The sequence below is a fragment of the Labeo rohita genome, chromosome 21 (genome assembly GCF_022985175.1).
Source record: "Labeo rohita strain BAU-BD-2019 chromosome 21, IGBB_LRoh.1.0, whole genome shotgun sequence".
Classification (NCBI taxonomy): domain Eukaryota; kingdom Metazoa; phylum Chordata; class Actinopteri; order Cypriniformes; family Cyprinidae; genus Labeo; species Labeo rohita.
This window is the reverse complement of record NC_066889.1, coordinates 29,658,568-29,686,015: the sequence shown is the minus strand read 5'-3', so window position 1 is coordinate 29,686,015 and position 27,448 is coordinate 29,658,568. Positions and strand designations below refer to the sequence as shown.

Below are 27,448 nucleotides of genomic sequence, written 5' to 3'. Positions count from 1 at the left end.
ACATGCTAATCATCTTAGAAACAGACTAGCAACATGCTAGAAACTTGCTAATCATACTAGTAACATGCTAGCAACTGGCTAATCATGCTAATATCATACTAACAACATGCTAATTATGCTAGAGACATGTTAGTAACTTGCTAATCATGCTAGTAACTGGCTAATCATGTTAACATGCTGGTAACTTGTTAATCATGCTAGAAACATGCTAGCAACTGGCTAATCATGCTAGAAACATGCTAGCAACATGCTAATCATGCTAGAAACATGCTAACAACATGCTAGTAACTTTTTGCTAATCATGCTAGAAACATGCTAGCAACATGCTAATCATGCTAGAAACATGCTAACAACATGCTAGTAACTAGCTAATCATGCTAGAAACATGCTAGAACATGCTAATCATGCTAGAAACATGTTAGCAACTTGCTAATCATGCTAGAAACATGCTAACAACATGCTAGTAACGGGGTAATCATGCTAACAACATGCCAATCATCTTAGAAACAGATTAGCAACATGCTAGAAACTTGCTAATCATACTAGTAACATGTTAGCAACTGGCTAATCATGTTAATATCATGCTAACAACATGCTAATTATGCTAGAAACATGTTAGTAACTTGCTAATCATGTGAACAACATGCTAGTAACTTGCTAATCATGTTAGAAACATGCTAGCAACATGCTAATCATGCAAGAAACATGTTAGCAACTTGCTAATCATGCTAGAAACATGCTAACAACATGCTAGTAACTTGCTAATCATGTTAGAAACATGCTAGTAACTGGCTAATCATGTTAATATGCTAACAACATGCTAATTATGTTAGAAACATGTTATTAACTTGCTAATCATGTTAACAACATGCTAGTAACTTGCTAATCATGCAAGAAACATGCTAGTAACTTGCTAATCATGCTAACAGCATGCTAATCATGAGTTTTACATCAGATCATTCTGTATAGTTATAAAATATACGGCACTACAGTCCAAAAATATTTTTAAATTATTTTCATTTTATACTATTTTAATATATATATGATATAATGTATTATATATTAAATATGTACAGTATTAAATTATTAACAAGATAGAATAAAATGGATTTAAATAAAAAATACATTTAAATAGATAAATATATAAACAAAAATACAACTAACAATACAGTAGTTTGTAAGAAATATGATGCAATAATGATGATGCATGAGCTCCCTTTCGATTTTGTTACATGTCGATTAGTGAGTTTGATGATTATTTTAAATTTTGTTTAAGTTTTTTATGATAATGATAAGTCTGTTGCGTCTGATCATGCTATATATATATATAGCATTTTCATTTTATACTGTTTTAAGTAGAAAACATGATGCAATTATGATGATGCAATGCATGGGCAATGCATGGGCTCCCTTTCACTTTCGATTTTGCTACCCCTATCAGTTACAGCACTTTTACTCTCTGTTTTATAGTTTCTGTTTCATATTTTACACTTAGAATTTAATTTTGTATTGTCTGATTCATATATGTCATACAATGTTTGTGCAAAAACAGGTTTAGTGACTTACCGACGTCAAAAAAAAAAACAGCCAACGCTAAACGCGTTTATTCAAACTCCCGCCCCCAACCTCAAACTAACCAATCAGCTTTCCCGAAAAAGCGTCATCTTGCGAACGGGCCAATCCCCAGCTGAACCGACTCCGCTGAGCATCTTGCGTCTGCGCATGGGTCTATATCAGCTCGTACGCGCGCGTGTGTGTGATAGCAGGTTGCAAGTCGGACGAACAGATTTATAAGAGTAAAATAGAGTAAAACAACTCTCGAACCGAACCGTACTCAACTCAGCTGAAGTCTATAGAGCGTGCTATGGCAGACGAGGGCGTCGGTCAGATGTCGATCAGTGAGTTTGTTGATGATGGTGATGATGATGTTTACTTCTTTGCTGTTGCGTCAGATCATGCTGTCCCATTACTACGCTTTAATAACTTACACGCACTGTATGCTACAGTACACTACATATACTTTATTTATCTATATTTTTCAAAAATGTATTTCTATAGATCTACATACTACAAAAACAACGCAATACACTGAAGTCGTATTCATTTATATCGCTGTTCAAGACTAGTAATCATATATTTTACCTCTGCTCTTATACATAATTATACTTCGACATGCATTTTTAAGCAGAACTTTTTAGAAAAGAGAGTCACGACCTGTTGACTTCCTTTGGGAACGGATAATCCGGAAGTAACGCGTCTCGTGGTTGCAAACAATGAATAAATACAGATGAAGTCCATTGTTTTCAGTGTCTTACAAGTACATTCGCTGGTAGTTTGATGAAATGACAAGTGGTTTAGCGCTTTAGCTGAGCTCCTGTGCGTGTATAAAATGTATAAAAGTGGTATATTTTTGTAGGCATCTTATGAGTTTCTATTAAGTGTCTGTTCAGTAGCCTAATAATAAAATGTGTTGTTGAGTTCAGTTTGGTGCCCAAGCCACTAGGGGGCTAGGATCCTACTGTTTTTATACGGATTTGTCTTTTTAATTAATTTATGTATTTTAGGTTTTAGGCTTTTTGGAGCCTTAACATGCTCAAAAAGGGCTGTCAGGTCGACGCCGATAGCTTTGGGCAGCGCACTCCGACATATATCGCCATTGTGCTTCGGCCCTGTGGCACACCCTTTTGGGGCCATTTTCAAGGGGCTCAACTGATACACACATAGATCTCATCAGCCCAAACAACTTTCATGCTCACAGTCAGTGCTGCACCCAACAGGAAGTCAACTATTGTGGATTGTTTATAAAAACATGCTCTGAAATGTGATGCTCCTCCTACGTTTTTCATCTGATTTCCAACAAGCTCAAAGTCAATAGTTTGATTTTTGATAGTCTCGAACAGCAAAAAAATTTGGGTGAAACAGGAAATGTTTATAACTTCCTCATGCAGTGACTGATTTTGGTCAAACTTCAGCAGTTTATTTGAAAGAGTCTTATCATATTAATGTGATCATTGCGAGTCTCGGTCATAGCGCCACCAGAATGCTTTGAAATCGGCCTCATATTTGTATCTGATTTGCTTCAGAGTTCATCAGAATAATGTCAAAACACGGTTAATGTAAAAAGGATTCTTGATGGCTTATATACTGTTGCCATGGCAACATCTCAATCTTTAATATTCTTTTCAGGTGTTTTTGAAGCGCTTAACGTTCAGAAATTGACAAGACTTGTCATAACATCAGTCATCAGCCGTTAGACACTGGCAAAAGCTCAAAAATAGACATGAAGGACGTGCTCTATAGCACCACCTTTTGATGAAAGTGGGGGGTTAGTTTTAGCTACGGACACTAAAGTTGGTACATATATTGTTCTCATCAAGCCGGACAACTTTCTGATTTAAAATCATTTGCTACGATCAACAGGAAGTCGGCTAATTTGGTTTGAATGTAAATTCTAGGGTTTTGCATACTCCTTCTAGGGCAATCATATGATTTACACCAAACTTTGTCTATGTCAAGATATTAAAGATTATAAATTGCAAACATTTTTTGGATGTCTTGAATAGTGTTGCCATGGCTATTTATTAAAATAATGGCGAAAAAGATAACAGTAATTTTCTTATATCTTCAAAATAAGTCATTGTGAGGAAACATGCTTAGTTTCATGAATTTAAACAGTGAAATTCTAAACTATCAGACATTTTATCGAATGACTGACGGCTCTGAATCTGCATCCAAACTGGTGAAATGCTAAAACTGCTGTTGTTTGCTCCTGCAGAAGAGCTGTACGTGTCTGAAACACAGGGCAGTGATGAGGATGGAAACGGATCAGAGCAGAAACCCTTTAAAACGCCTCTCAAGGTGCACTAAAGTGTTTTTTCTCATATTTCTCATTAAACACAGTTTAAATAATGATTCAAGTTATTTTTGCTGTTGGGTTTCATACTTCATGTGCTCTGTAATATTTCAGGCACTGATGTTTGTTGGAAAAGAACCTTTTCCAGTGATCTATGTGGACTCGCAGAAGGAAGGAGAGGTGTGTAAACGCTTTCACCACAAGTTTTCACAGTCATCTGAAGCTTGCAGATAATGCTAACCAGCAACTAACTAACAGAAACATGAATAACCTTAGAAGTCTATTGATTTAAAACATTGGTTCCTGACATACGCATGAACTCTGCTCTGCAAAAAGTACTGCAAAATTATTTGACAGTGTTTATTTAAATAAGTCTTTTTGTTTTAGCTACTATATGTAACCTCTGCAAAATAAAATAAAATAAATAAATAAATAAAATCCCTTTATCCGTTATTTTACCTAAGTCTAACAGTATCACAAATGTACAATTTTGCTTTCATAGTGCATGTAAAATTAGTGCGCATTCAATTATCATGCATGCAGTAATTAATATGATGGTGTGTTTGTGTTGTTAGCGTTGGGCCGTCATCTCTAAGACTCAAATGAAGAACGCAAAGAAGCTCTTCAGTTCAAAGCAAATGAAGAGTGAGAGCAAAGATAAGAAAGAGGTATGTGGACCCTTCTGTAGACCCATAATTCCTGTCCTGTAAACTCAGCTGCATGGCACGGTCCTGTATGTCTGTTTTGACCTCTGCCTGTCTGATGTCATGATTGACAGGCTGAAGATGCTGAACGCAGAGAGAAGAATCTGGAGGAAGCGAAAAAGATCATCATTGAGAACGACGCCAGCCTTCCCGAACCCAAAACCGTCAGTGTTTCCTTACAGAATCGAATATTGTCTATATAATTAAGAATATTCTAATACTGATCTCTGATTACTATCGAAGTGTACATGTAAATGCAGCTGTTTTAAAAACACAAGTCAGATTGAAAAAATTGTGGGACATTTCGTAACTCCAAATGAATTACGTTCAAATTCACGTTTGTTTACATGTGCGTTACATGTATTCCAAACTAAATTTCAGCACGTGCATCAGTTGTTGCATTCGTAAGATGTAAATAAACATGCAGATCACAGCACTTGCATGGTTTGCACTATACATGGTATTATTCAATCCAGTTGAGAACGTAGTCAGATTCAGAGGTTTGCATGGCTAATTTTTTAATGGATGTACACTACCGTTCAAAAGTTTGGGGTCAGTACATTTTTATTGTTTGTTTCTTTTTTTTTTTTTTTTAAAGAAATTAATACTTTTATTCACCAAGGATGTATTAAGTTAATAATTAAATTTAAAAGTTTATTAAAAGTTAATAATAAATAATTTACATTGTTATAAAATATTTATATTTTGAATAAACACTGTACTTTTTAAACTTGTTATTCATGAAAGAATCCTGAAAAAAAAAAAAAAAAAAATCACAGGTTCCAAAAAATATTTGGCAGCACAACTGTTGATATTATCCAACATTGATCATTCTAATAATAAATCCGCATATTAGAATGATTTCTGAAGGATCATGTGACACTTAAGACTGGAGTAACAGCTGATAAAAATTCAGCTTTTCATCACAGGAATAAATTCTATTTTAAAGTATGTTAAAATAAAAAACATTATTTTATATTGTAAAAACATTTTGCAATATTACTGTTTTTTTTTTTTTCTATATTTTTAATCAAATTAATGCAGCCTTGATGAGCATAAGAGACTTCTTTAAAGACTATTACAAGTCTTACTGACCCCAAACTTTTGAACGGTAGTGTATTTACATTAAACCTTTTTAAATGACATTAATCCATCTGTCTGATTATAGATTATATTTCTGGATTGCATGGTAGTCAGTGAATCCATTCCTTTTAATCTTAAAGTTGTTTTTCTGGTGTTTTCTGTCATGCTCAGGTGAAGATTGATAAACTGGAGTCGCTCAGAGAGCAGCGGGTGAAGGTGTTTGGTTGGGTCCATCGGTTGAGAAGACAAGGCAAGCAGATATAAGCATCCAGAATTTCTCAGCAGTCTTTTTAAACGCCTTCAGTCAGAATCTACGCTAAGAATATGCATTATAAAATTTGTTTTAAAAAGTATTTTAATGTTTTCTCAGGAAAGAACCTGCTGTTTATTGTTCTGCGTGACGGAACCGGTTTCCTGCAGTGCGTTCTTACGGACAAACTGGTACTGTGGTTTTTTTAATAATTTATAAAATTAGATGGGAAAGTTAGTCCCATCTACCCTCCTGTTAGTTATCAGTGTTGGGGGTATTTGCAAGTTAAGTAATCAGATTACTTTTTTTCAAGTAACTAGTAAAGTAAAGCATTACTCTCCTGTCCCTATGTTAAGAGAAATCGGGAGTAAGATGTTACTTTAGTTCTAGAATAAGAGTGTTGAACTTTCTTCTCATGTGTTCTACTGTACAGATGTGAATTTACTTTCCCTCAGGCTTTTTGTGTTCATTTGCCAAAAATATATCTTTTTATATTAAAAACAAACAAGCCCTGCACAGATTTAAAAAGTAACGCAAAGGCAACATAATGCATTACTTTCCATAAAAAGTTACATAATTAGTTACTTTTTTAGGGAGTAACGCAACATTGTAATGCTTTGCTTTTAAAAGTAACTTTTAGTTATCACAGCTGTTATTTATATGATTAAAGTTAAATTATATAGGATTAAGGCTGGGCGATGCACTAATTAAAAAACATAGATTAAATAAAAGCATGAACTGTATAAGAATTATATAAAATAATATAAAAATATTTATTTATAAACAATTTAATAATGCATAAAAAGGTATGTGTACTATATATATACACAGTGTTGCTTGAAAGTTTGTGAACCCTTTAGAATTTTCTAAATTTCTGCATAAATATGACCCGCAACATCATCAGATTTTCACACAAGCCCTGAAGGTAGACAAAGAGAATCAAGTCAGACAAAGGAGACAAAAATACATACTTTGTCATTTATTTATTGAGAAAAGTGATCCAGTGTTACATATCTGTGAGTGGCAAAAGTATGTGAATCTTTGCTTTCAGTATCCGATGTGACTCTCGTTTGCAGCAGTTAAAGTTTCTTGAAACTGCTGATCAATCCTGCACAACGGCTTGTAGGAATTTAAGCCCATTCCTCAGCACAGAACCAGTTCAACTCTGTGATGTTGATGGGTTTGGATTAAGGTGCATGGGGTCATTGTCTTGCTGCATGATCCACTTTCTCTTAAGATTCAGTTCTTAGTCAGATGTCCTGACATATTGCTGGTGTAATGCAGAATTCATTATTCTATCAATTGATGCCATCCTGGCCCAAAAGCAGCAAAACAGGCCCAGTGAATTGAAATGGTCTCTAATTTGACGAATGTGTGTTGTGTGCAGTGTCAGTGTTATAATGGACTGGTGTTGTCTACCGAGAGCACCGTTGCTCTGTATGGAACTGTGAAACCTGTTCCTGCGGGCAAACAGGTAAAAAAAATGACCCTGATTAATTGATTAATACGAATTTGATATCTGAATTTGATTTGATTTTGGTTAATCAAAAATGAAGGTTCTGTCATTATTTACTCACGCTGAAATCTTCTTTATCATTTTGTATTGAAAGGCTCCGGGCGGCCATGAGCTGCACTGTGATTTCTGGGAGCTGATCGGTCTCGCTCCGGCCGGCGGAGCCGATAACCTGCTGAACGAGGACTCTGACGTGGACGTGCAGCTGAACAACAGGCACATGATGATCCGTGGGGAGAACGTCTCCAAGATCCTGAGAGTCCGATCTGCTGTCACGCAGTGTTTCCGGGATCATTTCTTCAGCCGGGATTACTGCGAGGTCATTGCCCAAACCATGCCTTAAAAAAATAGCTCACTTTCAACCCATTTAAAAAATCGATCATAATGCACAATGTTTACATCTAACACGTAGTTTGAGGTGCAGCTCATCATATTAATGGAGTGTTTCACCAGTTAGCAGTAAACCTGGTACCTCACCTGGATATCTTTGTAAATTTGTGTTGGATCCTATCTTTGGAATTGGAAATATTATTTTATTTGTAAACATACTTTTTTGACTTGTTTCCGTTAATGTCATAAAACTAGTGAGCTAAGCCAGTAGTAGTACTGACTGTGTCTTGTAAACATGACCGAATCAATTGAGTGAGTCATTTACGCTGGAATCGCTTTGATTGATTCAAACTTGTGACTTCGATCGCTCAGTTCAAGCGATTCACTAACAAAAAAAAAACAGATCAAATTAAAAGAGCCATTCATTTCTAGTTTCGACATCACTTGTAATGATTTTTAAAAGCACGTATAGTAATGGGGAAAACTGAGCTTTTTGAAACTCTGAATCAGTTAAATCATTGCGTTGCAAAAATGATTCATTGTTTCAAAGCGCTCCAATCGGATCACGGATCCGAGTCCTGATTTGAAGTGGATCGCGAATCATTTGATTCAAATCAGAACTTATGAGTGTGATTGTGAATCATTTTGTGAATTAAATGATTCGCGCTCCGAGTCATGGTTCACAAATCATTTGATTCAGTTCGGAACTTCGGTGCGGGTTGGCGAATCATTTGATTCAGTTCGGAACTTCGGTGTCGGTTCACAAAACGTTTGATTCAGTTCGGGACTTTGGAGCGGGATCTCGAATCATTTGATTTAGATCGGAACTTCGGTGCGGGTTAGTGAATCATTTCATTTAAATCGGAACGTCGGTGGGGGCTGGTGAATCATTTGATTCAGTTCGAGACTTCGGAGTGGGATCGCGAATCATTTGATTCAGTTCAGAACTTCTGAGTGTGGTTGTGAGTCATTTTGCGAATTAAATGATTCGCGCTCCGAGTCATGGTTCACAAATCATTTGATTCAGTTCGGAACTTCGGTGCGGGTTGGCGAATCATTTGATTCAGTTCGGGACTTCGGAGTAGGAACGCGAATTATTTGATTCAAATCAGAACTTCTGAGTGTGGTTATGAATCATTTTGCGAATTAAATGATTTGCGCTCTGAGTCATGGTTCACAAATCATTTGATTCAGTTTGGAACTTCGGTGCGGGTTGGCGAATCATTTGATTCAGTTTGGAACTTCGGTGATGGTTCACGAATCGTTTGATTCAGTTCGGGACTTCGGAGCGGGTTAGTGAATCATTTCATTTAAATCGGAACGTCGGTGCAGACTGGCGAATCATTTGATTCAGTTCAGAACTTTGGTGTGGGTTTGTGAATCATTTGATTCAGTTCAGGACTTCGGAGCAGGTTTGTGAATCATTTGATTTAGATCATAACTTCGGTGGAGGTTCGCAAATCATTTGATTCAGTTTGGGACTTTCCAAAGAGCCAGATTTTTGTTTATGTATGTGAAATTTAGCTAGCAGGAATAAAAAATTAATGAAGTTACATTTTTCCATATTCTCTTTTAAGTAGTCAAACAATCCAAAGAAAATATTTATTTTTAAAATTTTTTTTTTTTTTTTTTTTAAATAAAAAGAATAGAATTTGAAAGAAAATACATTGTTTGATAAGTAAGATCTTTGTTTGAAGTCCTTGAAAATTAAAAAAGCAATACTTGAAATTTTCTTGAAAGTCCTGGAATTTAATTTTACAGTATTCATATGAATCCTGCTTTAAATAATTGTGTAAAATATGTTTTTGTAGCACAGGATGTAGTTGATTTTATTAAACACAGAGGTCTGCTTGTTGTCATCCTCAGATAACTCCGCCCACTCTGGTGCAGACGCAGGTGGAGGGCGGCTCCACCCTCTTCAGCCTCAACTATTTCGGTGAGAACGCGTACCTGACGCAGTCCTCTCAGCTCTACCTGGAGACCTGCATCCCTGCGCTGGGCGACACCTTCTGCATCGCGCAGTCGTACCGCGCCGAGCAGTCGCGCACCCGCAGGCACCTGTCCGAGTGAGTCCAGAACAAAATCGATTCATTCAAATTCATTCATTAAAAAACAAACAGAAGTACAGTACGTCATTGTGTGTGTTTGTTTTCAGGTACACCCACATTGAGGCTGAGTGTCCCTTCATATCCTATGAGGACCTTCTGAACCGGTTGGAGGATCTGGTGTGCGATGTGGTCGACAGGGTCTTGAAGTCTCCTGCTGCGCAGCTGCTCTACGACCTCAACCCGGTATGACCTCTGACCTCACACAAGGCTGCTATCTAAGCATCACAGTTCTGGAAAAACTGGAAATGTCGTAATATTTTACACTAATTGGTCTGATTTAAATTATTAGAAACTCTTATCACAAAGCAGCATTATTTTAGTATAATTAATGTACTATTAGTATTTGTAATTTTTTTTTTTTTTTTTTTTTTTTTTTTTTTTTTTTTTTTTTTTTTTTTAGTATCTGTTTTTTGTTTGTTTGTTTTATTCATTTAACACCTTTAAACAAAAATTGCAAATGTTGCCTTGGCAACATAGTTATCAGATAACAGATAACATTTATTCTTATTTCAAAGTAAATATTTTATAAATTCTTAAATATTGTTAAATATTACCAGCAAGTATTGAAAAATGTATTATATATGTATATGTGTGTGTATATATATATATATATATATATATATATATATATATATATATATATATATATATATATAATACAAATATTTTTCATTTCAAGTAACATTTATTTATTTATTTCTATTAATGTAAATATTTTTACATATTTTAGTTAATTTTTATTTCAGTTTTTTTGTTTGTTTTAGAAAATTAGAAATGTTGCATTGGCAACTGACTAAAATAAAACAATAAAGTTTTTTTTTTTTTTTTTTGTCTTTTATAGCAGTTTAATAATTAAACAATTAAAATTTTTAACATCATTTTTTTTTAAGATTTAACATATATTTTTATTTCAATTAAAGTAAATATTTTATTAAATATTATTATTATTATTATTAATTAATAAATAATAATAATATTATTATTATATATATTAAAAATATTATTAAGTATTATCAGTAAATATTTACAAAAATATTTTTTGTTTTAGTTAACTTTAAAAGCATTGTCACAAATGTATGGAAGCTCTGGATATATTTTGTAAATGTATTATTATTTTTAATATTATTTAATTATTTTTAATATTATTTCTAATTTTACCACTTCAAAAAAAAAAAAAAAAAAAATATATATATATATATATATATGTGTGTGTGTGTGTGTGTGTGTGCGTGTGTGTGTGTGTATGAAGTAGTTTTTTTGTCTTTTATTTCAGTTTAATGTAAATAATTTACAAATATTTTTAGTTTCAATTGAATTGACTGGAAGCGTTATGGAAGTTAATTAAAAGGTAAGGAGGCTCTGAAATCTGTGCAATAATTTTTTTTTCTCTCTCTCTCTCTTGCAGGACTTCAAGCCTCCCAAACGGCCGTTCAAGAGGATGAACTACACCGACGCCATTGTGTGGCTGAAAGAGCACAACATCAAGAAGGACGACGGGACGTTCTATGAGTTTGGAGAGGTGTGTTATATTGAGTCTTGTGTTTTATTGTTCACCTACACAGAAAAAAATGCTTGAATGATTCTAATATTTAACCATTTATGCATCATCATTTCTACAGGATATCCCAGAAGCCCCTGAGCGACTGATGACGGACACCATTAACGAGACCATCCTGCTGTGTCGTTTCCCAGCCGAGATCAAATCCTTCTACATGCAGCGCTGCCCTGAGGACCGTCGCCTCACCGAATCGGTCAGAATCAGCTGCAACAACAAAAACAACGCAGAAGCAACTGTTTTTCAGTCCATGCCAAAGCGATTACAACCACAGCCAATCAAATCATATTGGTGTTTTAATATGCAGTTATGTGGGCGGAGTTACCAGAACAAAAGAACTTAATATTCAAAAGGACAAAAGTGCTGTAACAGTCATTCACATTTGAGCTGATTTTACACTGTAGCTGTGTTCTGATTGGCTGATGTGTTTGTGTTTGTCAGGTGGATGTGCTGATGCCCAACGTCGGTGAGATTGTGGGAGGCTCCATGCGTATCTGGGACGCTGAGGAGCTCCTGGAAGGATATAAGAGAGAGGGAATCGACTCCACACCCTACTACTGGTACACCGACCAGGTAACAGCCCACTGGCTATATTTTGTCCTTTAGTTTGTTACTTGCATCTAGGTTCTTATTATTAATAACAAAGATAAAATAACAACAAATGACTGTCATGATATAAATTGTTGTTGTGAAATAAAATGACTATATCATGAAATAAGATTTGTCTTTATCCTTTAAGCCAACTTACCAATATAGCAAAGATCTCGTAGTTGTTCACCATAATCCTGTGTAGTGACACTTGCATGTGATTATTATTATTTTATTAAATTTTTTTTAAAGGGGGGATGAAATGCTTTGTTTTAATAGATAAAATAACTGTGATCTCCATTTGGATCATCTTTTATTCAACGACATTTCCTATTGTTTTTTTCGTAGTATGGATTCAGTAGCAGTCTCGTGATATTTTAGTCCGGTATCGTATTGAAGTCAAAGTTTTGGTTTCGTGACAACACAACACTCCAATAACATTTGCTTTATTTACTTCAAAAAAAACATTTTTACAGTGCACAGTTTAAAAATAATAGTGTAACTAGATGAGTAAAGTTTGAGGACAAACTTTAAGTTGGCTTGAGAAAGCCTAGCCTGAAAGTTTGAAGCAGTTGTAAAAGTATGGAAGCAGCTAACGTGATTTAACATGTTGTTAACATGTTTTAGCATGATTAGCTTGTTGCTTGTATTTTTATAGGCTGATTACAATGTTGTTAGCATGATTAGCATGTTGTTGTCATAATTTGCAAGTTACTAGAATGTTGTTAGCACGATTAGTAAGTTATTAGCATGTTTCTAGCCTGATTAGCATGTTGATAGCATGTTTCACACATGAATAACATGTTACTAGCATGATTAGCATATTACTAGCATGTTGTTACCATGTTTCTAACATGATTAGCATGTAACTAGCATGTTGCTAGCATGATTAGCAAGTTACTAGCATGTTGGTAGCATAATTAGCATGTTACTAGCATGTTGTTAGTATGTTTCCAGTATGATTAGCTTGTAACTAGCACTTTGGTAGCATGAATACCAAGGTAGTAGCATGTTGTTAGCATTATTAGCATGTTACTAGCATGTTGCTAGCACGTTTCTAACATTATTAACAAGTTGATAGCATGTTGTTACCATGTTTCTAACATAATTAGTAAGTTGCTAGCATGCTTCTAGCATGATTAGCAGGTTGCTAGCATGTTTCTAGCATGATTAGCAAGTTACTAACACATTTCTAGCATGATTAGCAAGTTGCTAGCATGCTTCTAGCATGATTAGCATGTTACTAACAAGTTGCTAGCATGTTTTTAACATTGTTAACAAGTTGATAGCATGTTGCTAGCATGCTTCTAGCATGATTAGCAGGTTGCTAGCATGTTTCTAACATGATAGCATGTTGCTAGCACAATTAGCAAGTTGCTAACATGTTGCTAGCACGTTTCTAACATTATTAACAAGTTGATAGCATGTTGTTAGCATGTTTCTAACATAATTAGCAAGTTGTTAGCATGTTTCTAACATAGTTAGCAAGTTGCTAGCATGCTTCTAGCATGATTAGCAGGTTGCTAGCACAATTAGCAAGTTGCTAACATGTTGCTAGCACGTTTCTAACATTATTAACAAGTTGATAGCATGTTGTTAGCATGTTTCTAACATAATTAGCAAGTTGGTAACATGCTTCTAGCATGATTAGCAAGTTACTAGCATGTTGTTAGTATGTTTCCAGTATGATTAGCATGTAACTAGCACTTTGGTAGCATGAATACCAAGGTAGTAGCATGTTGTTAGCATTATTAGCATGTTACTAGCATGTTGCTAGCACGTTTCTAACATTATTAACAAGTTGATAGCATGTTGTTAGCATGTTTCTAACATAATTAGCAAGTTGTTAGCATGTTTCTAACATAGTTAGCAAGTTGCTAGCATGCTTCTAGCATGATTAGCAGGTTGCTAGCATGTTTCTAACATGATTAGCATGTTGCTAGCACAATTAGCAAGTTGTTAACATGTTGCTAGCACGTTTCTAACATTATTAACAAGTTGATAGCATGTTGTTAGCATGTTTCTAACATAATTAGCAAGTTGGTAACATGCTTCTAGCATGATTAGCAAGTTACTAGCATGTTGCTAGCATTATTAGCAGGCTACTAGCATGACTCTAGTTTGGCCAGTGATTGATAGATTAGAAAAGATACAGCAACTGACTTCAGATCAGTGTGAAGATCTGGGCTGAGTTTGGAGTTGGTAGAGTTAAAGCTCTAGGACGAGTTGGAGTTAACAGTTTAATAATAATAATAAAAATAATAATAATAAGTTGAAATAGTAGATCAGTAATTTGGCTTTCTCAAGACAACTTAATTAAATGCAAAAATTCAAAATCATCGCAGATAATTAATATATCGCAGAGCCTTTGTTATAGCACAGTTTACAGAAATTGTAAGCGTGTGAATGTTTGTGCGTTGCAGAGGAAGTTCGGGACGTGTCCTCACGGCGGATACGGTCTGGGTCTGGAGCGATTCCTCACCTGGCTGCTGAACCGACACCACATTCGTGACGTCTGTCTGTATCCGCGCTTCATCCAGCGCTGCCGGCCTTAAAAACACACACAGGCGTCCACCCTCACTACAAGACCAACTCTGAAGTCAAATCACTCTCATTGTCTGTGACCACATTAATACCTCTGATCTAAATCACTGAGATCATGCACCTGTGCTTGTTTCCATTAGAGGGCAGCAGAGACTGCTGTTTACTCTTATAATGCACATGACCGGGAACAATTAATAATCTAATATCTTCAAGCAATAACAGTCGAGGCAATAAAATAGTATTTTTGATAATGATTATTAATGACTATCTGATTAACAAATGAATAAGAACATTGTGATGATTAAAATGAACTCAAAAGAACATTGTGAACACTGAAAATATATTTCCTTGTGGCAGAACCAGTTACAGCAGGAAAAACCTGTTAAAAACAGTCGGCTTTTCTTTCACTTCCTTGTAATTCAAGCACATGGTTTTTCTGCTTGTGGATGGGATTTTAGAAAATGTCATTAATAAGGTAATTTGCTTTCACATGCAGAAGGTTTTTTATTTTTATATATAGAAGGCTCCTCAAATGCAAACTCATTTATATTTTATTTATCATTTGCTCATTTTATTATTCCATTTAATATTTTATAATAATCACCTAAATCATTTACTCATTTTACTGACTAGACATTTATATTAATATTTTGTTATTGTTGATTAATTAGTTTCAGGAGATATTCGTGTTCAAGAGAAAGTCTTTAAGGTTTTTAACATCACAGGATACTGTTGTGAATCAGTTTGTGGTTTAATAACACTGGATTTGTGTTCGTCAGATGACTCAGATTATGTAATAAACTGATGCTTTTAATCATCTTTACTTCGTTTCCTGCTTCTGCTGTTCGCTGGCTTTACTCAATCAACTTCTTGGCTGGCAGAAGACTTAAAATGGTTTTGGGTACAAATAAAACTTGTTGTTAAAAGGTTTTGGGTATTAGACAACTTTTTTGACAACTGTGTTACCAGACCAGTTTTTATATAAAATTATAATTTATATATATATATATATATACACACACACACACACACACATATATATATATATATATATATACACTACCGTTCAAAAGTTTGGGGTCAGTACATTTTTATTGTTTCTTTTTTTTTTTTAAGAAATTAATACTTTTATTCACCAAGGATGTATTAAGTTAATAATTAAAAGTTTATTAAAAGTTAATAATAAATAATTTACATTGTTATAAAATATTTATATTTTGAATAAACACTGTACTTTTTAAACTTGTTATTCATGAAAGAATCCTGAAAAAAAAAAATCACAGGTTCCAAAAAATATTTGGCAGCACAACTGTTGATATTATCCAACATTGATCATTCTAATAATAAATCAGCATATTAGAATGATTTCTGAAGGATCATGTGACACTTAAGACTGGAGTAACAGCTGATAAAAATTCAGCTTTTCATCACAGGAATAAATTCTATTTTAAAGTATGTTAAAATAAAAAAACATTATTTTATATTGTAAAAACATTTTGCAATATTACTGTTTTTTTTTTTTCTATATTTTTAATCAAGTAAATGCAGCCTTGATGAGCATAAGAGACTTCTTTAAAGACTATTACAAGTCTTACTGACCCCAAACTTTTGAACGGTAGTGTATATATATATATAGATGAATAAATATTAGATATGTTTTTAAGTATTTCTGTCAATCTAATAATAATTTAATAATTTATTTCAGATTTGTATCAACAAAACTTGTTTTTCGTTTAAATAAGTTTAAATTGAAGCACTAAAATTACTATTTGGAAATACAAGTAAGAAAAAAAAGGAAGACATCCTTTTAAAAAAAAAAAAAAATACAAAATCAACATAAATTAGCAAAAATAAAAATGACTGCTAAACAGAAATATATAAAAAAAACTATTAGCAATGACAAAAGCAGATCTCAAAATTACTGAATTAATTATTAATAAAAATAACATTAAAAGAAAACTTTTTTCTTAGCATAATTCATAATTACATTAACAGAGGCTTTATTTTTTTGTGGCTCTAAAATATAAATAAAGGACATTAATTAGACTTTTTAAGGCAAAATATGTAACAAAATTACTAAAAAACAAACTAAAATTAAAATGAAAACAGAAAATAAAATTAAAGGTAGGTAATTCAAAATATTAATAAAAACTATAATAGCATATAAATAATTAATAATACAAAAATAACACCAGAAGTGCAGAAATGTGTATATACATGTTGCAAATAAAGAAGAAACAAAAAATAAACACAGAAATCAATAAAGGAAAAAAATATATAATAATCAGGACTTAATTTAATTAAACATTTATTGTGTTTGTTTTTTAAAGTCATGTATTGCTTTACATATTTCCGTGTAATTACATATATTTATTTTAATTTTTGCAGGTTTAAAATTTAAAATTAAAATGAAAAAAGAAAATTAAATCAAAGGTAGGTAATTCAAAATATTAATAAAAACTATAATAGCATATAAATAAATAATACAAAAATAACACCAGAACTGCAGAAATGTGCAAAAAAAGAATGAATAAAAAATAAAGTTAAAAATAAATACAGTTTATATTTATTTATTATTAATCCAATAATAAATAAAAAATTTATTTCAGATTTATATTAACAAAACGTGTCTTTTATTTAAATAAGTTTAAGTTTTGGAAACATAAATAAATAAATACATTTTATAAATTAAGAAAACTAATAAAAAGGACAAAATCAACATAAATCAGCAAAAATAAAAATTAAAGCTAAACAGAAAAAAATGTCGCAATGACAAAAGCAGTTATCGAAATTACAATTGCAAATACAGAATGATTAAAAAAAATCAAAATATATATAAAACAAAATCTGTTTTAAGTATTCCTGTCAATCTAATAATTATTTAATAATTTATTTTAGATTTAGATTAACAACATTTTTTTTTATTTAAATAAGTTTAAAATAAAGTTTTAAATAAATAAATAAATAAATAAATATAACCTTTTACAAATAACTACTAAAAACTAATAAAAAGGACAAAATCATAACATAAATCAGCAAAAATATAAACTAAAGCTAAACAGAAATATAAGAAAAATTATTAGCAATGACAAAATTGTGGCTCTAAAATATAAATAAAAGACATTAATGAGACTTTTTAAAGCAAAATATGTAACAAAATTACTAAAAAGCAAATTAAAATTAAAATGAAAACAGAAAATTAAAGGTAGGTAATTGAAAATATTAATAAAAACTATAATAGCATATAAATAATTAATAATACAAAAATAACACCAGAACTGCAGAAATGTGCAAATAAAGAATGAATAAAAAGTTAAAAATAAATACAGGTTATATTTGTTTATTATTAATCCAATAATAAATAAAAAAAGAATTTCAGATTTATATTAACAAAACTTGTCTTTTATTTAAATAAGTTTAAGTTTTGGAAACATAAATAAATAAATAAATACATTTAAAAAATTAAGAAAACTAATAAAAAGGACAAAATCAACATAAAATCAGCAAAAATAAAAATTAAAACTAAACAGAAAAAAAACCCTATTAGCAATGACAAAAGCTGATATCGAAATTACAACTGCAAATACAGAATGATTAAAAAAAATCAGAAAATATATATAAAACAAAATCTTTTTTAACTATTTCTGTCAATCTAATAATTATTTAATAATTTATTTTATTTATATTAACAACATTTTTTTTTAATTTAAACAAGTTTAAGTTGAAGCACCAAATCACCATTTGAATAAATAAATAAATAAATAAATACTGTTAATGACTATTAATGTTGCGTCTATTTTAAATGAGCTGCTAGAAATTCTGCGCTGGACATCAAATGAAATTCACACCAGTACAATAATCATAGTATATTTTTGGATCAGTAATGTTTTTGGTTTGTGTGAATGAAACAGACTCACGTCACGCAAGGCTCCAGCCCCGGCGTGCCGACGTACGTGAGGGTGTGTGCGCGGGGGCGGGGCCAGTGTACGTCATGACGCCGTGATAACACTGACACCGATCGGCAGCTCTATATCGGAATTTCGGCGCCTTAGAAACACAGAGGAGACAAAGGCGCGTTTTAATTCTGCTCTTTAAGCATTTCGCTGTTTTCTGCCGTTGGAACACGAGGAGAATTTTCACCAGAGCGGTAAATAATGGCGGTTTTGGGAGGCGCGTGCCGGCTCATGCAGCGTAAGTGTGTTTACGACTCTAAATACACACATGACATTCACTCATTCATTCACTGAGGCGATTATATAATCCTCCATGTAATTAATCATGCAGAACGAATAGTGCAGGGGCTAAAGTGAGCGCTGTTTATGTCAGCTCTGCTCATGAAGGTTAAAGTGTCTTGATGACTTTCCTGTTTCCTTCCTGCAGTTTTCAGCTCTTCGTTGAATAATCGCACGGATAAAGCACTTGTTTTCATATCTGCATTAATGTGCACGAGGTTTACACGCGCTAATCGTCAACAAAAAGCAGGAGTTAAAGTTTCTGTGGCGTTAAACGTCATGTTACACAACACACGCTTTTACAACTTGCGTAACTGCGCCAACAGCGACTCCGTGCGGCAGCGCGGCGCTACTGCAGCGCTCTCACACGAGACTGTCATATGTAATAGATTATGCGTTTAAATGTTTTATGTGACCCTGGACCACAAAACCAGTCTTAAGTAGCACGGGTATATTTGCAGCAATAGCCAAAAATACATCAAAATTTATTTTATGCCAAAAGTCATTAGGATATTACGTAAAGAGCATGTTCCATTAAGATATTTAGTAAATTTCCTGCTGTAAATATGTCAAAACGTACTTTTTGATGAGTAATATGCACTGCTAAAATTTTGACAAGTTTATTTTGATTTTTTTGCACCCTCAGATTCCAGATTTTCAAACAGTTGTATCAGCAAAAAAAAAAAAAAAAAATAATAATAATAATAATATATATATATATATATATATATATATATATATATATATATTCTAGCTAAATAGAAACAAAATATTAAAAATAACAAAGCAAATATCAAAATGACTAAAGCTTAAATAAAAATTAAAATAAAAACTGAAATATAAAAATAAAAGCTAGTTCAAAATATGAAGACGTTCTATATTAGTAGATAAATAAAACTAAAACTGTTGGAATTTTCCCTCGGAATAATGTAGAATTTATAACTGGATTAAAAAGATGCTTTATGTATTTTGTGGCTCTAATATAAAGGCATTAATGAATTTTTTTTAGGTGAAATAAATAAAATTCATTCATTTTCTTAATGCAAAATGTAATTTCTTATTTTTCTCTAGAAACTAAATGAAAACCTTATTTATTTAAAAAAATTTTTTTTATTTATTTAGTATATTTTTTTTTTGTCTAGCCAAGTAATTTATAAATCTTTAAAAAAAAAAAAAAAAAAAAAAACGTGTCAAGAACCTATTTCAAAATAAAATGTGTACAAAAAATGTATAAGACATTCATGTTACATAGTATATGTAAAACTTTCGTCACAAATTCTCATTACTATAATGCAAAAAAACAAACAAAACAAAAATATATAAATTCTAGCTAAAGAGTAACAAAAATATTATTAAAAATGACAAAGCAAATATCAAAATGACTAAAGCTTAAATAAAAGTTAAAATAAAAACTGAAATATAAAAATAAAAGCTAGTTCAAAATGTTTAAACATAGTGTATTGGTAGATAAATAAAACTAAAACTTTTGAAATTTTCCCTCAGAATAATGTAGAATTTATAATTGGATTAAAAAAATGCTTTATGTATTTTGTGGCTTTAATATAAAGGCATTAATGAAAATTTCCTTTAGGTGAAATAAATAAAATTCGTTCATTTTCTTAATGCATAATGTAATTTCTTATTTTTCTCTAGAAACTAAATGAAAACCTTATTTATTTAAAATATATATTTTTTTATTTATTTAGTATAATTTTTTTTTTTTTTGTCTAGCCAAATAACTTATAAATCCTAAAAAAAACGTGTCAAGAACCTATTTCAAAATAAAATGTGTACAAAAAATGTATAAGACATTCGTGTTACATAGTATATGTAAAACTATATTTCGTCACAAATTACTATAATGCAAAAAAACAAACAAAACAAAAATATATAAATTCTAGCTAAAGAGAAACAAAAATATTATTAAAAAGGACAAAGCAAATATCAAAATGATTAAAGCTTAAATAAAAATTAAAATAAAAACTGAAATATAAAAATAAAAGCTAGTTCAAAATATGTATACATACTATATTAGTAGATAAATAAAACTTTTCCTCAGAATAATGTAGAATTTATAATTGGATTAAAAAGATGCTTTATGTATTTTGTGGCTCTAATCTTATTTATTTTAAAAATATATTTTTTATTTATTTATTATAATTTTTTTGTCTAGCCAAATAATTTATAAATCTTAAAAAAAAAAACGTGTCAAGGACCCATTTCAAAATGTGTTTAAAAATATTATTAAAAATGACAAAGCAAATATCAAAATGACTAAAGCTTAAATAAAAATGAAAATGAAAACTGAAAATATAAAAATAAAAGCTAGTTCAAAATGTTTATACATAGTATATTAGTAGATAAATAAAACTAAAACTTTTGGATTTTTTCCACTCAGAATAAAGCAGAATTCATAATTGGATTAAAAAGATGCTTTATGTATTTTGTGGCTCTAATATAAAGGCATTAATGAAAATTTCCTTTAGGTGAATATAATAATATATAATTATATTAATATATAATAATAATATTCATTGTCATTAAAAACATCAAAATGGAAAAAATAATTTATTTTCTTCATGCAAAATGTAATTTCTTATTTTTCTCTATAAACTTGAATGAAAACCTTATTTATTTTATAAATATATTTTTAAATAATTTGTATTTATTTTTTATTTTATTTTATTTTTTTGTCTAGCCAAATAATTTAAATAAAGCAAAAAATATGCTTATTAATGCAAAAAAAGTTGTTCTAAAAGGGCTTTATTTCATATATATATATATATATATATATATATAATTCTAGCTAAGTAGAAACAAAAAATATTGTTAAAAATAACAAAGCAAATATCAAAATGACTAAAACGTAAATAAAAATTAAAATGAAAACTGAAAATATAAAAATAAAAGCTAGTTCTAAAGTTCCCTCTTTGGTTTAAAAAGATACTTTATGTATTTTGTAGCGCTATTATAAATTAAAGACATTATTGAAAATTTTCTTTAGGAAACAAATAAAAAAATAAAAAAAAATAATTCATTTTTTTGATGCAATATGTAATTTCTTATTTTTCCTGTAAACTTGACCTGCAAAACCATGTGTTTTTAACATGCATTTTTTTCTTCTCAAACTGTTTCATGCATCTTTTCTGACTGACAGTATTCATGTTTGTGTTTGTGTTGTGTTGTGTGTGTTTGTGCAGTGGTCAGGTCGAGTCCTCCGGTGAGTTTGTGTTTGAGACGGCAGTCGACGGCCGCAGCAGCTGCGTTTGCCACCTCACCCACTCCAGAGACTCAGGAGAACAGGTACAGCGTCTGCTATTGACCTCCGTCAGCCTGTCATGAACATCCACCCAACGCCTGCTGGGAAATCAGCCGATCACACGCGGCCAAAAATAAACCCACACCACAGCATCATTAACCTCCACAAACAACATCTTATTCTCTAGCTCCAGAAAAGCACCTGGTACTGATGCTTTGGAGCTCAATGTGTTTAATGTGTTTTGCTTTTAGTTGTTTTCAACACTGAAAAGCAAAAGCCCATGTTCACAATGTACTGCCAGAGTAAGGAACAAAATGTTCCTTTAAAATGACAACTGAACATGAAATGTTCTGAAAACAAAAGGTTTTTCACTGGTTATTCATTTCAGCTGTCTTGTTAATGTTGAAAACAACTAGAAACAAAAATCCAAAGCTCCAAAAATCAGCACCAGGTGTTTTTTCAACAGAACTAGAGAATAAGTTGTTTATGGAGGTTAATGATGCTCTGGTGTGGGTTTATTTTTGAGCATGTGTGATTGGTTGATTTCCCAGCAGGCTTTGCGTGAAAAAAAAAAAAAAAAAAATATATATATATATATATATATATATATATATGTGTGTATGTGTTTGTGTATGTATGATAAATATATAGATGAAAAATAAATATTGGATGAAAACTTAAACCTAAAAATGTAAACAAAAAATAGAATGTTGTCTTGACAACTAACTAACCTAAAATAATTTTATTTTTTAAATGTATTTATTTTTTTAAGTACTACAATTCCTAAACTGAAATGAATATAAATTAAAGGTAAATACAAATGAAAAAATATTGGATATGGTTTTTCTTCTTTTGATGATGTTATTTTAAACTAAACCTTTATTAAAAATATTTAATTTAAAAATGAATTAAAATAAAGCTGAAATTAAATAAAATAGAAATATTATATGGCAGCTTAAAAAAGGAAGTAAAAAATTAAAAAATATAAAAAAATAAATGTATAACATTTAAAAAAAAAAAATAAATAAATAAAATAAGGTAAAGTGCTAAAATTAATAAAACCGAAATAAATTTAAATAAAAGCTAAACAAATATTTGAATAAAAAAAATCAACTAAACCAATAAAACTAGTAAAAATGACTAAAAATAAACCTTAAACTAAAATTAAGGTGATAGCTAAAAATATAAAAATAAAATGTTCAACATATTAATAAATATATTATTAATAATAGTATAGAAATAATACAAAAATAACAATTATTCTCAGAATAGTGCAGAATTCATAACTGGATTAGAAAAGATGTCTCAATATGAAATGCAGTTACAATATGAAGTTGTAATTTTATTGTGTTTTATTCCTGTTCCGGTTAAGTATCGTTTTACTGGATTTGGATCCAGAATATCTCACTTTGTCTCTTCTGAGTGATCTCTGAAGACCCCTGTTCATTTCTTCTGCAGAAAACCCAAAACAGGGATTCTAATGCTGAACATGGGCGGCCCGGAGAAACTGGAAGACGTGCACGATTTCCTCCTGCGGCTCTTCATGGACACGGACCTCATGCAGCTTCCTGTGCAGAAGTAAGAACTATACTCTATAGAAACAGGATCTGGAGTCGTTATAACACAGTAAAAAAGAATGTGACTTCTTTTATAGCTTCTGAAGTGTGTGTTTATGTCTTTTGCAGTAAACTGGGCCCTTTCATTGCCAAAAGACGCACTCCAAAGATCCAAGAGCAGTACAGCAAGATCGGAGGAGGTTCTCCTATTAAAGCCTGGACCACCATGCAGGGAGAAGGAATGGTCAAACTGCTGGACGAGATGTGTCCGGAGACCGGTGAGAGATGATGCTCACATGCATTTGAAAATAATACAGAAATACAGCAGGAAAAAAAGGATGTGCATGCTTAAGTCTCACTTGAAATATCTGAATGTCATAAGCATGTAAAAAATGTAAATAAGAAATGTAGAAAATATATATAAAAAAATAAAATTAAATATCTAAAAATTAATTCAAATAAATAATAAGCTTAATATTATAATATTAATATTATAATGTTATTTTTAAAAGTTTTTTTGTTTTTTTTCCCAATAAATCAATAATACTTCTAGTATAAAAAATGTAATTTTTTTTAAAATAATATTTTGCACATACTGTAAAAAGTTTGTATTATAAATATAAATTGAATTTATGCATGAAAATATATTTCTGCCTTTTAAATTTTAGGACATTAATGATCATATTTGGGATCCTTGGCATCCAAAAGACTAAAACCCTCTGTGTTAGTTGACAAAATATCGACATGTGGCATGGTGTTGAATCGGTTTGAAGGTGTTGAGTGTCGGGTCGTAAAATAATCAGAGTGAAACAGACAAACCGTCGTCTTTGTTGTCAGTGTTGAGTGCTGATAAAGCCTGGAGTGTGTGAATGATAGATGAAGCTCAGAGGAGTGTCTCACACACACCTCTGATAAACCAACAACTTCCTGTTTGAGACGTGCCATATTCCTCTTTTCATAAGCTTACCAGGTTTTTTAAACACAAACAAGATTTGGTTGTGAGCTGCTTATGAAATATTTACAATATGCTTGAATTTCAATTAACTTTCAGTTTACAGTAAAATAGTTGCATGAATAATAAAAATGAAACAATCTTACAAACAATAAAAAAAATGAGTGCAACATAAAGTAAAAATTAAATGAAATTAATTACAAGCAGTAAAACAAGAAAGTCTCGGGCAAAAACGAATTAACCTTAAATATAGCAGTAATCTAAAAGATTGTGGAAATGTGATCAACAGTAACCTGCTTATGAATATTCAACAAAATCTTGAATTTATCCTCAAATAATCACATTCAAATAAATAAACTAATATATTATCTCTCAGTTTACAGTAAAAAAAAAAAAACTGTATAAATAATACAAATAATGTGGTTGTATCAACAATGAAAATAACAGTTCAAAATAAAAATAAATAAAAACAACTTTAGAGAGTAAACAAATTTGTGTAAAAAAAAATTGCACTCAAAAAAGGATGTGGAAAATAACTGTATAAATAATACAAATAAAAATATATAGTTAAATCAATAATAGAAAAATAACAATGTTAAAAAAAAAAAAAAATAAGTATAAACAACTGTGCAGAATAATCCAAAAAAAGAACAAAAATAATTATAAATAATAAATTGCAAAAAACTAATTTACAACAACATGCTTGAATTTCACCCCAAAACATCACGTTCAGATAAACAAATAAAATAACTGTATAAATAAAACAAATAAAAAATAGTTAAATCAACAATAAAAAAAAACAAGGCAAAAAATAAAATAACAACAAAATTCTTGAATTTCACCCCAAAACGGCACGTTTAAATAAACAAATAAAATAAACAAATAAAAAAATATAGTTAAATCAACAATAGAAAAATAATGATGCAAAATAAATAAATAAAATAAAATAAAAACAACTGTGCAGAATAATCCAAAAAAAAGAGAGAACAAAAATCATTAAACTGCCAAAAAAACAAAGTGGAAGTGGAAATGAGATCAGCTGTAACCTGCAAAACATCACATGTTCAAATAAAGAAATAAACCAATAACTTGACTCTGTTTAATGTAAAATAACGATATAATAAAAATAGTAGTAAAATAACAATTTGTAGTAGTAGTAGTAAATAAATAAAAATAATAATAATAATAAAATAAAATAAATATGAAACTAAAATAATCTAGGAATATCAAGAGTAAATAAAAAATTATAAAGAAAACTGTGCAGAATAAACCAAGCCACTAGCAATCAAGAAATTTATGAAAAAGGACAAAAGAACAAAGACGCAGTTAACCTTAAATACTTCAGTGCTTAAAAAAAGACAATCTAAAAAATCTTATTCTAATGTAGAATAAAATGAAATGTGTCACTGAAATGAAAGCTCATCCGTCTGTGTGTTTGTGCAGCTCCTCATAAGTTTTACATCGGTTTCCGGTACGTTCATCCTCTGACTGAGGAGGCCATCGACCAGATGGAGAAGGACGGAGTCCAGAGAGCCGTAGCTTTTACGCAGTACCCACAATACAGCTGCTCCACCACAGGTATCACTCATTGCTTCTGACACATCCATGAGTTTAAGCCTTTAATAAGAGTATGTGTTTATAAAATCATCTTTCTGATGTGTGATCAGGCAGCAGTCTGAACGCCATCTACAGATACTACAGCAACCGCAGCGACAGGCCGAAGATGCGCTGGAGTGTGATTGACAGGTGGCCGACACACCCACTACTGATTGAGGTAAAACATATATGTGTACACACACACTTATCTCATCCAGGATGTGTTTTTATTCATAATAATCACTTAAGACACTTTTTCTGTGTTGGAACTGCATGTACATGTACAGATTTTTAATATTTTTGAAAGTCACCAAGGCTGCATTTATTTGATCAAAAATACTGTAAAAATTCTCAGATATATTACATTTTAAAATATCTGTTTTCTATGTGACTATCTGGTAAATTGTAATTTATTTCTGTGATCAAAGCTGAATTTTCAGCATCATTACTTCAGTCTTTAGTGTGACATGATCCTTCAGACATTTTTGCAATTTGCAACAAAAAATCAATTTACAACAAAAAGCTTGAATTTTACTCCAAAACATCACATTCAAATAAACAAATAAAATAACTGTATAAATAATACAAATTAAAAAATATAGTTAAATCAACAATAGAAAAATAACGGTGCAAAAAAATAAAATAAATTAAATTAAATAAAAATGACTGTGCAGAATAATCAAAAAAATAAATAAATAAATAAAAACAATTGTGCAGTATAATAAAAAAAGAACTAAAATCAATCAATAAATAAATAAATAAAAAAACTAATTACTAATACAAATAAAAAATATAGTTAAATCAACAATAGAAAAATAACGGTGCAAAAAAATAAATTAAATAAAATTAAAACAACTATGCAAAATAATAATACATTTTTTTTAAAATAAAATAAAATAAAAACAACTGTGCAGAATAATAAAAAAGAACAAAAATCAATAAATTGCAAAAAAAACTTGCAACAACAAAATGCTTGAATATTACACCAAAACATCACGTTCAAATAAAAAATTAAAATAACTGTATAAATAATACAAATAAAAAATACAGTTAAATCAACAATAGAAAAATATAGATGCGAAACAATTTATTTATTTTTTGTTTTTGCAAAGCAATAAGAAATGTTAAAAACTTTTAGAAACTAGAGTTTGTAAACAGAATTTGAATTCTTTAAATTTTGAATTTAATTTAGTTTGTAAACAGAACTAGAATTTTAATGAATATTTTAAATTAATTTACTTTTTTTTTTTTTCAAATGATATTTTTAAGACATTTCCCCACCCCCTTTATTATATTATTTCATATTTATTATTAATTTTAATTTA

General features: G+C 30.8%; 2 protein-coding genes across 2 annotated transcripts in view; both read left to right on the top strand.

The window, feature by feature from the left end:
* The first annotated feature begins 1,718 nt into the window (after positions 1 to 1,718).
* On the top strand, positions 1,719 to 15,351 carry nars1 (asparaginyl-tRNA synthetase 1). The gene is made up of 15 exons (XM_051092904.1): positions 1,719 to 1,898; positions 3,776 to 3,858; positions 3,968 to 4,033; positions 4,429 to 4,521; positions 4,632 to 4,721; positions 5,812 to 5,890; positions 6,011 to 6,081; positions 7,278 to 7,364; positions 7,501 to 7,722; positions 9,600 to 9,799; positions 9,889 to 10,024; positions 11,247 to 11,360; positions 11,461 to 11,592; positions 11,838 to 11,969; positions 14,408 to 15,351. The coding sequence occupies exons 1-15, from the start codon at positions 1,865 to 1,867 to the stop codon at positions 14,537 to 14,539; spliced, it is 1,671 nt and encodes a 556-aa protein (XP_050948861.1). The 5' UTR covers positions 1,719 to 1,864; the 3' UTR covers positions 14,540 to 15,351.
* Positions 15,352 to 18,512: 3,161 nt separating this feature from the next.
* The window catches only part of fech (ferrochelatase), a 19,031-nt gene continuing 10,095 nt past the window's right edge, over positions 18,513 to 27,448 (top strand). Inside the window, exons 1-6 of the mRNA XM_051092914.1 lie at positions 18,513 to 18,719; positions 21,961 to 22,063; positions 23,478 to 23,597; positions 23,705 to 23,853; positions 25,971 to 26,105; positions 26,195 to 26,301. Of these exons, the coding sequence (XP_050948871.1) occupies positions 18,683 to 18,719; positions 21,961 to 22,063; positions 23,478 to 23,597; positions 23,705 to 23,853; positions 25,971 to 26,105; positions 26,195 to 26,301 (651 nt within the window). The 5' untranslated portion in view covers positions 18,513 to 18,682. The remainder of the gene's footprint in view (positions 18,720 to 21,960; positions 22,064 to 23,477; positions 23,598 to 23,704; positions 23,854 to 25,970; positions 26,106 to 26,194; positions 26,302 to 27,448) is intronic.